This window comes from Loxodonta africana, chromosome 6 (genome assembly GCF_030014295.1).
Source record: "Loxodonta africana isolate mLoxAfr1 chromosome 6, mLoxAfr1.hap2, whole genome shotgun sequence".
NCBI classification, from domain to species: domain Eukaryota; kingdom Metazoa; phylum Chordata; class Mammalia; order Proboscidea; family Elephantidae; genus Loxodonta; species Loxodonta africana.
Window position 1 is genome coordinate 85,414,208 of NC_087347.1, and position 14,770 is coordinate 85,428,977.

At 36.9% G+C, this 14,770-nt stretch overlaps 1 protein-coding gene across 1 annotated transcript in view; it reads right to left on the minus strand.

Moving 5' to 3' along the window:
• SLC4A10 (solute carrier family 4 member 10) overlaps positions 1-14,770 on the minus strand; it is a 235,318-nt gene that overhangs the window by 118,270 nt on the left and 102,278 nt on the right. Inside the window, exon 4 of the mRNA XM_023542892.2 lies at positions 7,243-7,381. Coding sequence (XP_023398660.2) covers positions 7,243-7,381 — 139 coding nt within the window. The remainder of the gene's footprint in view (positions 1-7,242; positions 7,382-14,770) is intronic.

Genomic DNA, 14,770 nt, shown 5'->3' on the forward strand with positions numbered 1-14,770 from the left:
AATACAGAACAGTTCATCACCGCAAAGGAACTCCCTCATGCTACACCTTTATATTCCCACCCTCCACACTGTCTGTTCCTACGCCCTCATGATCACTAATCTGTTCTCCAGCACAGTAGTTTTGCCATATTCAATCTGCTTCCATAATATGGATATAGCAGAGTTTGTTTAACCATTCACCCCACTGAAGGACATTTGGGTTGTCTAAAGGCTTTTGCTATTTCGAATAAAGTGTCTATGAAAATCCATGTAGAAGTTTTGGTATTAACATAAGCTTTCATTGATCTGGGATACAAAAATGCCCAAGAATGTGTTTGCTGTGTTGTATAGAACATGCATGTTTAGTTTTATAAGAAATTGCCAAACGGTTTTTCGGAGTGGTTCTACCATTTTACATTCCTGGGTATTAGCAATCCATGAGAGATCAAGTTTCTCCACATCCTTGCTCAAAAACTAAACCCCCTTGCTAGCATTTATTATGATCAGTTTTTTAAGCTATCCTTTTAGCAGTGATATCTCATGGTGGTATTAATTTGCATTTCCTAATGATTAATGGGTTGAACATCTCTTCGAGTATTTGTTTGCCCTATGTATCTCTTTTTTGGTGAAAAGTCTGTTCATGTCTTTTGTCCATTTTTCAAATTTGTTTCTTTTCATACTATTGAGCTTTAAGAGTTTATTATATATTCTATATATATGACTTTTGTCTGACATATAAAAATCAAAAACCAAACCCATTGCCATCAAGTCCATTCCATCTCATAGTAGCCCTATAGGACAGAGTAGAACTGCCCCACAGAGTTTTCAAGGAGCAGCTGATAGATTTGAACTGCCAACCTTTTGATTAGCAGTAAAGCTCCTAACCACTGTGCTACCAGGGTTCCTTGTTTGATACACAGTTTGCAAATATTTCCATCACATAGCCCAATATATCAACATTTTGTTTTATGAATTGTGCTTTCGGTGTCACGCCTAAAACCTTACCTCATAGCCCTAGGTCCCAAAGATTTTTATCCTATGCTTTCTTCCAAAGGTTTCATAGCTTTTTGTTTCACATTTATTTTCATGAGTCATCTTGAATTAATTTTTATATACACTGTGAGGTTTACATCAAGTTTCATTTTATCACCTATGGATGTTCAACTTTTTCCAGCACATTTATTGAAAATATTATCCTTCCTTCATTGCATAGTTTTTTCCCCTTTGTCAAAAATCAGCTGGTCTATTTCTGGATCCTCTATTCTGTTCCATTGATCTATATGTGTATCTGAAAAGACATTTTAAAAGCAAGGGGATTGCTTTCTTTAGAAGGAAAAATCCTTCCTTTAGAATAATGCCTTTTAAACTGGGGGCCTGGTTCCCTTAGAAAAAAAGTGTGGAGTCTCTGAGAGTTCCAAGCAGTTTGGTAGTTAAGATGGGCAAATATATGCTATATGCATAGATGGTTTGCTATAGCCATAGGTTTTATAAGTATTACAAAAGGACAAAGAATGTATTTTCCATAAAAAGGAATCCATAAATTACAAAAATCAATTTACTAAGAACATTAAACACCTCAAGATTCAGTGCTTTATGCCAGCTCCAGAATGATGCCAAAGCTTTAAGAGAGATTGAAATGAATTTTTTAAAGAGACTATATTAAAAAATAATATATATATACACATAAATATGTAAGTATATATCTCTTTCCTTTTTTTTTTTTTCATTCCATTTCATACTTCAAAGACAGAAATTAACAGGTCTGGGAACACACCAAATTTTGTTTCAAGATTTTTAGTCACTGAAAATACTGTCAGTTGCAAGATGCCTGATTGCAGTTAACAACCTGAAGGGTTGCAATTTGTTCCAGTTTTCAAATAAACTCAGCTAACATTTATTTGAATAGCAAATCAAAGCAAACAAGAATTTCAAAGTCATGAGAGAGATGTGATGGACGATGAAAAATAAATAAATAAATAAAAATTGTAGGCCAATCGTATGACATTTTGTATGGGGAGACGGATTTAAGCTCTTCAGTATGTCTGGATCTGTTTTTACCCATGATCAGCGCATTGCAATCTCTTTATACAAAACAACACCATAACATGGGTGTTTCATCAATTCCTTGAGGATTAGGTTGATGATAAACTCTTATACAATACACATATTATTAGAAATAGATGTTTCCCATAAAACTTAACTCCTTTTGTTCACTCTATTTCCATTATTTCAGGTTAACTTTTCTAAGAATATTTAATCTCTGATTCTACCCAAACAGAAAGTAATTTCTAGCCTTGGGGAAAGAGAAGAATGTTCGAAGAAAAAACACTCTCTTTTGAGGCATTTTTGGGTAGAGGCAGTGATACGGAGGATGGGGAGAGGGAGCATACTGTGGGTGGGAGCTGGAGAAAAGCATATATAGTCATGGAGTGCCTATCATCAATTTTACAGGGAAATGAAATATATCTAAGCCTAGAGTCTATGCACATTATCTATTCTTAATCGATGTTATCGTCACACCCCACATTCTACTGAAAAATCTCGATCACTGGAACATTACTAATTTTGAATATCAAATGCCTTCCCAGTAGCAATAAAATTGCTTTGATGTAATAATCCTTTTCCACACTACCATGTAGGTACCAGAACCTAACTGCTACCCTTGCTTCATCTCTTCTGAGTTCATTTGTGGAAAGCACTTTTAAAAGGCAACCACAGTGAATCAACCATGTTGTTTCCACAACTGCACAGCTGTGTTATCTTTACGCACATTTCTATTAATAACACTATATGTTATTTATAAGCAGGACATTGTAATTATGTTGATTTCATTAGTCTTGTCATCTGCCTTCTTTTAGGGTTTTTAAAAGTGAACAGCTGGTTTTCACAAAAATTTATTAAATTATCATGATTCAAAAATTTAGCTTAAAATCTAAAACTTTACTTCAGTTTTACTTGGCAATGACAGTGGACATGAATTATTCAAGATGTGATATGTGACAGGTGCAATGTGCTGATAAAATATCCTTTTCATTTCCACACTTACAGTAGAAAATTGTTAATCCCACCTGAATACTAACAAAAGAAAGAAATGCTTCAGATGGTTATGCTAATGAGTTTATTAGATTTAGATTGCATTTGAAAAATCAGGAGGAGTCATGAATTAGTTAAAATTAGCTTTTTTAGATGAACAAGGGTAGCCAGAGCAAAATTACTTCTGCCACTGTAAAACTTACTACATTTCTAAGTCCTTAATAAATACGTTCTTTTCTTCCCCAAAGCATTGTCTTTCAGCCAAAATTTATCTGTCCTCCTCTTCAATGTCTGTTACCATTTTGATTGCTCATCAGATGTCTCTCTGAACCTCAAAGAGCTGCGCAATGCAAAAGGTTTCAGAAGCGTGGCTAAGAACACATGTCCTATCTAATAACATTAGAGAAAGCTACTAATTAACTAGATCATCTCTTTTATTCTTTATAAATAACCAGCAATACATTTTGGTGGTTTGAGATAAACATATAGCTCACATTGCTCAAATCAATCTACTAGAGCATTATAAAATCCTACTTGCTCACCTGTGACAGGGTGAAGAGGACTAAAGTCCAGTATTGCTTCTGTTGGAAACCCGGGTGGTGTAGTGCTTAAGAGTTACGGCTGCTAATCAAAAGGTCAGCAGTTCAAATCCACCAGATGCTCCTTGGGAACTCTAGGGGCAGTTCTACCCTGTCCTATAGGGTTGTTATGAATCGGAATCAACTTGACAGCAACAGGTTTTATTGCGTCTGCTACTTTCTCACTATGGGCAGTTCTACTCTGGCCTATAGGGTCGCTATGAGTCGGAATCGAATTGACGGCATTGGGTTTTTTACCTCCTCACTTTATAAGAGTGGACAAGTTACACAAGGAAGTTACTAGCTGAAAGTAACAGGTCACTGATTTGGAAGATGAAAAATCACCAACCATTTTAAGAATAAGAAAGTTACTCATGCCAAAATGTATAGTCCAATCTTACTTCTTAGCTCTTTTGTGTATGAGAGTAAAAAAAGGAACCAAAGGGAAGTGCTTCCAAAAACTGCTTCTTACCAAAAAATGAAGGGACCCTAACTAGAGCAGATCTGTCTAGTACCTAACTAACCAGACCTGTCTAGCACCATAACCACAGAACTTCTTTCAAGTCATCCAGGAAAAATATGTTTCTTGTTTCTATGCTTCTAGCCTTAAACAGGGGGATGTACACTTCAACTTTTTTATCAACAACTCCTTAATTATAAAAGAGCAAAACTGCATTACTAATTTGTAAAGATTATCATATGTTGTTTTTCTTTCTCCTAATAAAGATAAGCACATATGCTGTGATTTTAAATGCCCCCAAGTACTTAGTTTTCAATGCAGTTAGAAGAAAAAAATAAGACAGAGGGTTTTACCAGGTTAAAAAAAATTATTTTAAATTGAGTTCCATATATACAAAATCTTGCCATAGAAAGCAAGTATCATGGGGAAAACTGATAAATTTATATAAATTTTCCATAAAACAGCAATTGGCATACAATAACATACCACCAAATTAAGGTATTCAAAAAGGAAAATAAAGAAAATTATGATTTGACGCAAAACATATAAAAGAAATAAACAAGTATTTCACAGGAAAAGAGGTAAAAACATGAAAAGATGCTCAACCTCACTAATAAAGACATGCAAATTAAAACAATGAGATTTTTTTTTCATCTGTCAACTTAGCAAAAATTTTTAAAGGTTGGTGGCAAGTGTTTGGGGGACATAAGCACTCTCACATTGTTGGTGGAAATGTCAATTACCAAAACATTTTATGAAAGCAATTTTGTAATATATATCAAAGTAAAAAAAAAAAAAAATCTGTTCTCTTTGATACATAAATTCCACTGTTAGAAATTCACCTTGCATAAATAATGTGAACCATACATGTGTAAATGATCATTGTAGCAATGTTTACAGCAAAAAGTCAAACAACCTAAATGTCTATTAAGACTGGCTAAACAAAAGAAAGTTCATTCATATAATTGAATGCAATGTAGTAATTTGAAAGGTTGAATAAATCTGTATTGCTGATGAGGAAAATACCCCAAATATATTATGAAGTAAAAAAAAATTAAGTTGTGAACACTGTATATTAAATAATCCCTAGGGTGTAAATAAAAAAGAATGTACACTTACATGCAGATCTAAACTTTAAAGTTTTTCTGGAAAGATGCACAAGAAACTCTTTACGTTGGTCATTTTAAAGAGAGGGGCTGTAAATAAGGGTGCAGAGATATTTTTGATTTTTTATCTTTTCATATTTCTTGAATTTTAACTATTGGCAGTTAGTAGTTTTAATATTTAAGTTTATAATGATAATAGCCATTTTGTTTTTTTCTATTTTCTTTTAATTAAAGGAGAGCTGTAAAAACCACTAAGAATATATCAAATAAGAATTAACTGGCCCAGTATTATTCATAATATTTATTTTCATGATTGAACATTTAGTTCCATACTAAGTCTGGGTAGATAGAGTTATGGCAACTATTAAATGCAACCATAAATTTAACATAATCCAGGGAGTACTACAACCTGAAGGCCACTAACAGATATGTCAAAAAAGAATTTCCTAACAATTAGAGCTCTCCAACCATGGAATGGATAAACCCATTGCCTTTGAGTTGATTCCAAATCACAGAAACATTATAGGACAGAGTAGAACTGCCCCATAGGGTTTCCAAGGCTGTAATCTTTATGGAAGCAGACTGCCACATCTTCCTCCTGTGGAGCGGCTGATAGGTTCAAACCACTGACCTTTTGGTTAGCAGCTGAGCACTTAACCACTGTGCCACCAGGGCTTCTAGATGGAAAGGATAGCCTAAGAAAACAGTCAAACCTGGGTCAATGCTCCTTCTGCCTGGAATACAACCCCCTATCCCCACATCTATGTCTAGCTAAATCCTAATCAGGAGTCCTTGGGTGGTACAGACAGTTAACATGCTTGGCTGCTAACCAAAAGGCGGGAGGTGCTAGTCGACATAGAGGTGCCTGAGGAGAAACACCTGAAGATATACTTCTTGAAAAATCAGCCATCGAAAACAGTATGGAGCAGTTCTACTCTGACATACATGGGTTGGATATGAGTCAGAAAAAACTTGACAGCACCTGGTTAAGTCATACTCAAACCTCCAAGAGTTAGCGCAGGGATCGTCTCCTCCAGGGAGACTACCCAGATCCCCTCCCCTTCACCCATGTGGTTTAGATCCTTGCTACTCAAAGTGTGATCATCAAACTAAAAATATTGACACGACACTACATAGGTGCTTGTTAGAAATGCAGAATCTCAGGCCCTATTCCCAAGGCCTACTGAATCTGCATTTTAAGAAGACCCCAGGTGATTCATATTTACATTAAAATTTTGTAAGCAATGGGGAAATGATGTGTGTCCACAGTTCCTAGTGAACACCTGCACCATAGCACTCCCACAACATTGTCTACTCATCCAAATCCTCCATTAGGCTGTTTATCTAAAGGTAGGATCTAAGATTTTTTGTTTCGTTCTATATCCATTGCACCTGGCACATGATAGTACTCCATAAGTGTCTGTTAAATAAATGAGCAAGTGAGCAAAAAATGAATAAAGAGTAAACCCAAAATTTAGTTCATTTTTATAGCAATTCATCAATCAGTCAGAATCAACTCAACATCCCCTACCAACTTAGTAATATAGAAATATCAATTAAAAATGAGAAATAAAAGTAATTAAAGATTATTTTGAAAACCCACCATGTTTAAGTATATACATACCTTAGAAACATATTAGGAAATATTTTTACCCTCATTGAAAAAAAAAAAAAAACAGTACATGAAATTCAGGACCGTACCTCAGGCCTGTTTTTGGTGTTTGTCCTTTCTTTATAAAATCTTACGCTCAAGTTATATACAGCATTACTAGTTTGGACATCGGCCAGCAGCCAAAAAGATGGAAATAAATTACTTTTAAATTTCTATTGTTTTGCTGATGACACACAAATTATGTTACTGTTTATCTTTAAGACTGCAGCTGTTGCTGGCTCTGTGTCACTGTTTACTATAATTACTGCCTTCAGATTTCATTCTGACCCACATCCCATTATAGGATATGCCCAGACCAGATGAGCTACTTCAGAAATCAGCAGCTCTCATAGATGTTTAAAGTGTTGCATTAGGAATCTGTAAGTAGGAGGAAAATTCTTTCAGTATACCTTAACTCAGACAAACAATTCTCACCTGGCTGTTTCTCGCCACTCAGCATCCTCGCCTTCACGCCAGCAAATCTCATCCAGTTCTGTGAAAAGATCATGAGGAATGTGTTCCTCATCATCATCTTCAGTTCCAAGAATAAACTGTACCCGCTGAGATGGGGTGTCTGTGGCAAACCAGAGACGTGAACACACATTACCATAACTTCAAGCTTAAAATGCTCCAATCACCACCTTCAATACCACCCCTAAACTCACACCTTCCCTGATCCCCACAGCAACATTCACCCAAAGTAGGCTCAGGAAATTAAAGCTAAATTTAGCATTACATTCAGTCTAGCATTGTTTAGGAGCCTAAGCTTGTAAAAGGTGAATATGTAACGTGTATATATTATAAATAAATAAATATGATGATTGTTTTGGATTACTTGTGTCACTCATCATGGAAACTATTTCTACTTCTCACACACACATACACACATTTTCTCTCATCGTGTGTGCTATCTTTTCTGTATTACAGTCAGAAGAGTATGATAAAATTCACTTATACCAAAACCAGGCTGAATACAATTTTATTTTCTTATCATTTTATTATATTTAATTTTAAATTAACATAAATTGACTTTTCTGTGGTATACAGTTCTATAAATTTTGACATATGTATAAATTTGTGTAACCACCACCACAATCAGGAAACAGAACAGTTCCATCACCAAAAAAAAAAAAAAAACCCTTTTGTGAAGTCATACCCTCATGCAGACCTTAACCCCCAGGAACCACTGATAACAGTCTTCTTGTCGTAGTTTTGCCTTTTCCAGAATGTCATATAAATGAAAATATATGGTATATAACCTTTGATACTGACTTTATTCACTTAGCATAATGCCTTTGAGATTTGAAGGTTTATCTGTGTTATTACTGGTACCAATAATTCATTACTTTTATTGCTGAGTTATATTCCATTGTAGGAATGCACCACGGTTGGCCCATCTATTCACCTATCAAAGGACATTTGGGGTTTTTCCAATTATTGGCAATTATGAATAGAGCTGCTATAAGTGTTCTTATACTGGTTTTTGTGTGAACATAAATTTTCACTTCTCTCAGGTAAGTACCTAGACGCGGGATTACTAGGTTATATATTAAAAAAATAAACCAAATCCATTACCCTCAAGTCGATTCCAGTTCATGACAACACCCTGTGTTAGAGTATAGCTGTCCCACAGGGTTTTCTTGCCTGTAACCTTTACAGAAGCAGATTACCAGGCCTTTCTTCCTTGGTGTTGCTGGGTGGGTTCGAATAACCAACCTTTAGGTTAGTAGTCAATCGCAAACTGTCTGCGTCACACAGGGACCTAGGTAATATGTACGTTTAACTTGAAAAAAAATCTGCCACATTGTTTTTGAGAGTGAATTTACTATTTTGCATCTCTGGAAGCAATGTATGAGAGTTGCTGTTGCTCTGCATCCTCGTCAGCACTTGGCAGTATCAGTTATTTTTAGCCAATCTCCGTGGTGATATCTCATTGTGGTGTTAATTTGCATTTCCCTAATGACTATTGTTGAACATTTTTCATGTGTTTTTTTGCCATCCATACATTTTCTTCGGTGAGGTGTCTATTGAAATAATTTGCCCATTTTTACTTGGGTTTTTCTTACTGTTGAGTTTTGAGAGTCTTTATGTATTTTAGATACAAGTTTTGTTGTTGTTATTGAACATTTGACTTGCAAATATTTTCTCTTCTCCCAGTCTATATCTTGTCTTTACATTCTTTTAATAGTGTCTTTCATTGAGCAAAAGTCTTTAGTTTTGATTAAGTTCAATTTTTTTGTTACAGATTATGCTTTTGGAGTCATATTTAAGAACTCTTTGTCTAACCCCAGGTAACATAGATTTTCTTATATGGGTTTCTTCTAAAAGTTTAATGGGTTTATATTTTACATCTTGATCTATGATCTATTTTGAGCTAATTTGGTATAAGGCATAAAGTTTGGTTTGAGGTTCATTTTTTTCTCATATAGATGTCCAATTGCTCCAACACCATGTGTTGAAAAAAACTATACTTTCTCCATTAAATCGTCTTTTCACCATTTTTGAAAATCAATTAGCCGTATATGCTCGGACTCTATTTTTCTGGGTTCTCTAGTCTTTTCCGTTGATCTATCCCTTTGCCAATACCACACTCCTTTGATTCTTATACAAAAAAAAAAATGCCATCAAGTCAATTCTGATTCATGGTGACCCCATGTATTGCAGAGTGGAACTGTGCTCATAAGGTTTTCAAGGCTGTGACCTCTCAGAAGCAGGTTTACCAGGCCTGTCTTCCAAGGTGCCTCTGCATGGGTTCAAACCACCAACTTTTGGTTAATAGTCAAATATTTAATCAATTGGACCACCCAGGGACTCCTTTGATTTCTACAGCTTCATGAAGATACATACAGTGTTCCTGGATTCAGAGATTCATTATATGTAAGATACCAAATTGATCTAAAGAGCTAATGTAATTACAATCAAAATCTCAGCAGGATTTTTTGCACCGATAAATTGATCCTAAAATTTACATGAAAAGCAAAAGAAGTAGATTAGCCAAGCAGTTTTGAAAAAAGCCAGGCTTTACAGTAATTCTTAAAATCCAATAGTATGAGTCCTCCTATATTGTTCTTTTTCTGAATACGGTGGAGTGACAAAATGTATCTGGTCAATATGTCAACTTGGGTATTTTTTAAATCCTTCTAAAGGGGAAATAAACTTGCTCAAATTTTTCAAGGTCTTAGTCTGTAAAATATGATTAATTAAAAAAAAATCCTATTTGCTTGAGCGAAGCAGCTAGAAGTTCACAGCAACTAAAATCAATAGGAAAAGTACCTTGGTCTATTAGGCTAAATATAACATAGGCATTGAATGAAAAGGGATGGGAAGATAAAGAAAAGATATGTTTTCTTTAATATTCAAGACTGCCATTGTGTAAGAAAGAGTATTAGGTCCCGAACTGTATTGAAAAAGAAAGCGAAAAAATCTTCAAATATATCAGATAAGAGTAGATGTAGTAATTCAAATTTGGGAGGTGTGGTGGATTTCTTTTGTGCGTGGCCTTTCTAGCCATGGTCTTGTAACTTCCACCCAGGCAACTGGGTGGGACTGTGTGATAGGCTAAATGTGGCCTACCAAGGGGATTGGTCAGTTAAGGGAGCCAATTCCAGAGCAGAGAGGAAGATCCTACCACCACCAAGGTAGAACAACTAGGAGTGGAGCGTGTGTCCTTTGAACCCGGGATCCCTGTGCTGAGAAGCTCCTTGAAACAAGAAACAGAGAAAGAGAGAGAGAGCAAGCTGTAACCCTGAAGATGGTGAGAAGTGGTGGCAGGAGACCCAGCAGCAGGAGACAACACTGTGGGCTTCCCAGAACACAGAGAAAGCTGAGTGCCTTTGGGGAGAGACCTAGGGCCAGGCAGAGGCGTGCCTGCTAGCATGGCTCGGAAGAGGCTGTCCTGAGGAAAGAACTGTATCCTGAATGTTCGTGAGCCTGAATTGTAACTATTACTTCCCTGACAAACCTCATAATCATGAGTATGGTCTTTTAGTTCTGCATGGCCATTGCAATGAACTATTGAACCCGGCAGAGAAGTAGAGAGTGCTATGTGAGGGACGGTTGGTGTCAGAATTAGTAAAAATGGTGGGAAGAGGAGGCTTGCGTGGCCTCCGCCTCACGGGAATCAGCCTTGGGCTGTTGATCTTGGTTCTCCTTTCACCTTGTGAAGTTAGAGGAGGTCAGACACTGCCCCCATGCCATTTTTTTTTTTAATTAATTTTTATTAAGCTTCAAGTGAACATTTACCATTCCAATCAGTCTGTCACATGTAGGTTTACATACATCTTACTCCCTTCTCCCACTTGCTCTCCCCCTATTGAGTCAGCCCTTTCAGTCTCTTGTTTCGTGCCAATTTTGCCAGCTTCCCTCTCTCTCTATCTTCCCATCCCCCCTCCAGTCAAGAGCTGCCAACACACTCTCCAGTGTCCACCTGATTTAATTAGCTCACTCTTCATCAGCATCTCTCTCCCCCCCACTGACCAGTCCTTTTCATGCCTGATGATTTGTCTTCGGGGATGGTTCCTCTCCTGTGCCATCAGAAGTTCTGGGGAGCATTGTCCCTGGGATTCCTCTAGTCGCAGTCATACCATCAGGTATGGTCTTTCTATGAGAATCTGGGGTCCGCATCCCACTGGTCTCCCGCTCCCTCTGGAGTTGTCTGCTGTGCTCCCTGACAGGGCAGACATCGATCGCGGCCAGGCACCAACCAGCTCTTCTGGTCTCAGGATAATGTAGGTCTCTGGTTCATGTGGCCCTTTCTGTCTCTTGGGTTCTTAGTTGTCGTGTGACCTTGGTGTTCTTCCTTTGCCTTTGCTCCAGGTGGGTTCAGACCAATTGATGTATCTTAGATGGCCGCTTGTTGGCATTTAGGACCCCAGGCGCCACAATTCAAAGTGGGATGCAGAATGTTTTCATAATAGAATTATTTTGCCCATTGACTTAGAAGTCCCCTCAAACCAAGTTCCCCAGACCCCAGCCCCTGCTCCGCTGACCTTTGAAGGTTTCATTTTATCCCGGAAACTTCTTTGCTTTTAGTCCAGTCCAATTAGGCTGACCTTCCTTGTATTGAGTGTTGTCTTTCCCTTCACCCAAAGCAGTTCTTATCTACTGATTGATCAATATCAATAAAAAGCCCTCTCCCTCCCTCCCTCCCCCCTTTGTAACCACAAAAGTATGTGTTCTTCTCAGTTTTTTCTATTTCTCAAGATCTTATAATAGTGGTCTTATACAATATTTGTCCCTTTGCCTCTGACTCATTTCACTCTGCATAATGCCTTCCAGATTCCTCCATGTTATGAAATGTTTCAGAGATTCGTCACTGTTCTTTATCGATGCGTAGTATTCCATTGTGTGAATATACCACAATTTATTTACCCATTCATCCGTTGACGGACATCTTGGTTGCTTCCAGCTTTTTGCTATTGTAAACAGAGCTGCAATAAACATGGGTGTGCATAGATCTGTTTGTGTGAAGGCTCTTGTATCTCTAGGGTATATTCCGAGGAGTGGGATTTCTGGGTTGTATGGTAGTTCTATTTCTAACTGTTTAAGATAACGCCAGATGGATTTCCAAAGTGGTTGTACCATTTTACAATCCCACCAGCAGTGTATGAGAGTTCCAATCTCTCCGCAGCCTCTCCAACATTTATTATTTTGTGTTTTTTGGATTAATGCCAGTCTAGTTGGTGTGAGATGGAATCTCATCGTAGTTTTAATTTGCATTTCTCTAATGGCTCATGATCGAGAGCATTTTCTCATGTATCTATTGGCTGCCTGAATATCTTCTTTAGTGAAATGTGTGTTCATATCCTTTGCCCACTTCTTGATTGGGTTGTTTGTCTTTTTGTGGTTGAGTTTTGACAGAATCATGTAGATTTTAGAGATCAGGCGCTGGTCTGAGATGTCATAGCTGAATATTCTTTCCCAGTCTGTAGGTGGTCTTTTTACTCTTTTGGTGAAGCCTTTAGATGAGCATAGGTGTTTGATTTTTAGGAGCTCCCAGTTATCTGGTTTCTGTTCATCATTTTTGGTAATGTTTTGTATTCTGTTTATGCCCTGTATTAGGGCTCCTAGGGTTGTCCCTATTTTTTCTTCCATGATCTTTATCGTTTTAGTCTTTATGTTTAGGTCTTTGATCCACTTGGAGTTAGTTTTTGTGCATGGTGTGAGGTATGGGTCCTGTTTCATTCTTTGGCAAATGGATATCTAGTTATGCCAGCACCATTTGTTAAAAAGACTATCATTTCCCCAATTGACTGACACTGGTCCTTTGTCAAATATCAGCTGCTCATATGTGGATGGATTTATATCTGGGTTCTCAATTCTGTTCCACTGGTCTATGTGCCTGTTGTTGTACCAGTACCAGGCTGTTTTGACTGCTGTAGCTGTATAATAGGTTCTGAAATCAGGTAGAGTGAGGCCTCCCACTTTCTTCTTCTTTTTCAGTAATGCTTTGCTTATCCGGGGGTTCTTTCCCTTCCATATGAAATTAGTGATTTGTTTCTCTATCCCCTTAAAATATGACATTGGTATTTGGATTGGAAGTGCGTTATATGTATAGATGGCTTTTGGTAGAATAGACATTTTTACTATGTTAAGTCTTCCTATCCATGAGCAGGGTATGTTTTTCCACTTAAGTATGTCCTTTTGAATTTCTTGTAGCAGAGTTTTATAGTTTTCTTTGTATAGGTCTTTTACATCCTTGGTAAGATTTATTCCTAAGTATTTTATCTTCTTGGGGGTTACTGTGAATGGTATTGATTTGGTTATTTCCTCTTCGGTGTTCTTTTTGTTGATGTAGAGGAATCCAAGTGATTTTTGTATGTTTATTTTATAACCTGAGACTCTGCCAAACTCTTCTATTAGTTTCAGTAGTTTTCTGGAGGATTCCTTAGGGTTTTCCATGTATACGATCATGTCATCTGCAAATAGTGATAGCTTTACTTCCTCCTTGCCAATCTGGATACCCTTTATTTCTTTGTCTAGCATAATTGCCCTGGCTAGGACTTCAAGTACGATGTTGAATAAGAGCAGTGATAAAGGGCATCCTTGTCTGGTTCCCGTTCTCAAGGGAAATGCTTTCAGGTTCTCTCCATTTAGAGTGATATTGGCTGTTGGCTTTGCATAGATACCCTTTATTATGTTGAGGAATTTTCCTTCAATTCCTATTTTGGTAAGAGTTTTTATCATAAATGGGTGTTGGACTTTGTCAAATGCCTTTTCTGCATCAATTGATAAGATCATGTGGTTTTTGTCTTTTCTTTTATTTATGTGATGGATTACATTAATGGTTTTTCTGATATTAAACCAGCCTTGCATACCTGGTATGAATCCCACTTGATCAGGGTGAATTATTTTTTTGATGTGTTGTTGGATTCTATTGGCTAGAATTTTGTTGAGGATTTTTGCATCTATGTTCATGAGGGATATAGGTCTAAAATTTTCTTTTTTTGTAATGTCTTTACCTGGTTTTGGTATCAGGGAGATGGTAGCTTCATAGAATGAGTTGGGTAGTATTCTGTCTTTTTCTGTGCTTTGAAATACCTTCAGTAGTAATGGTGTTAAGTCTTCTCTGAAGGTTGGGTAGAACTCTGCAGTGAAGCCGTCTGGGCCAGGACTTTTTTTTGTTGGAAGTTTTTTGATTACCGTTTCAATCTCTTTTTTTGTTATGGGTCTATTCAGTTGTTCTACTTCTGAATGTGTTAGTTTAGGTAGGTAGTATTTTTCCAAGAATTTATCCATTTCTTCTAGGTTTTCAAATTTGTTAGAGTACAATTTTACGTAGTAATCTGAAATGATTCTTTTAATTTCATTTGGCTCTGTTGTGATGTGGTCCTTCTCATTTCTTATTCGGGTTATTTGTTTCCTTTCCTGTTTTTCTTCAGTCAGTCTAGCCAATGGTTTATCAATTTTGTTAATTTTTTCAAAGAACCAGCTTTTGGCTTTGTTAATTCTTTCAATTGTTTTT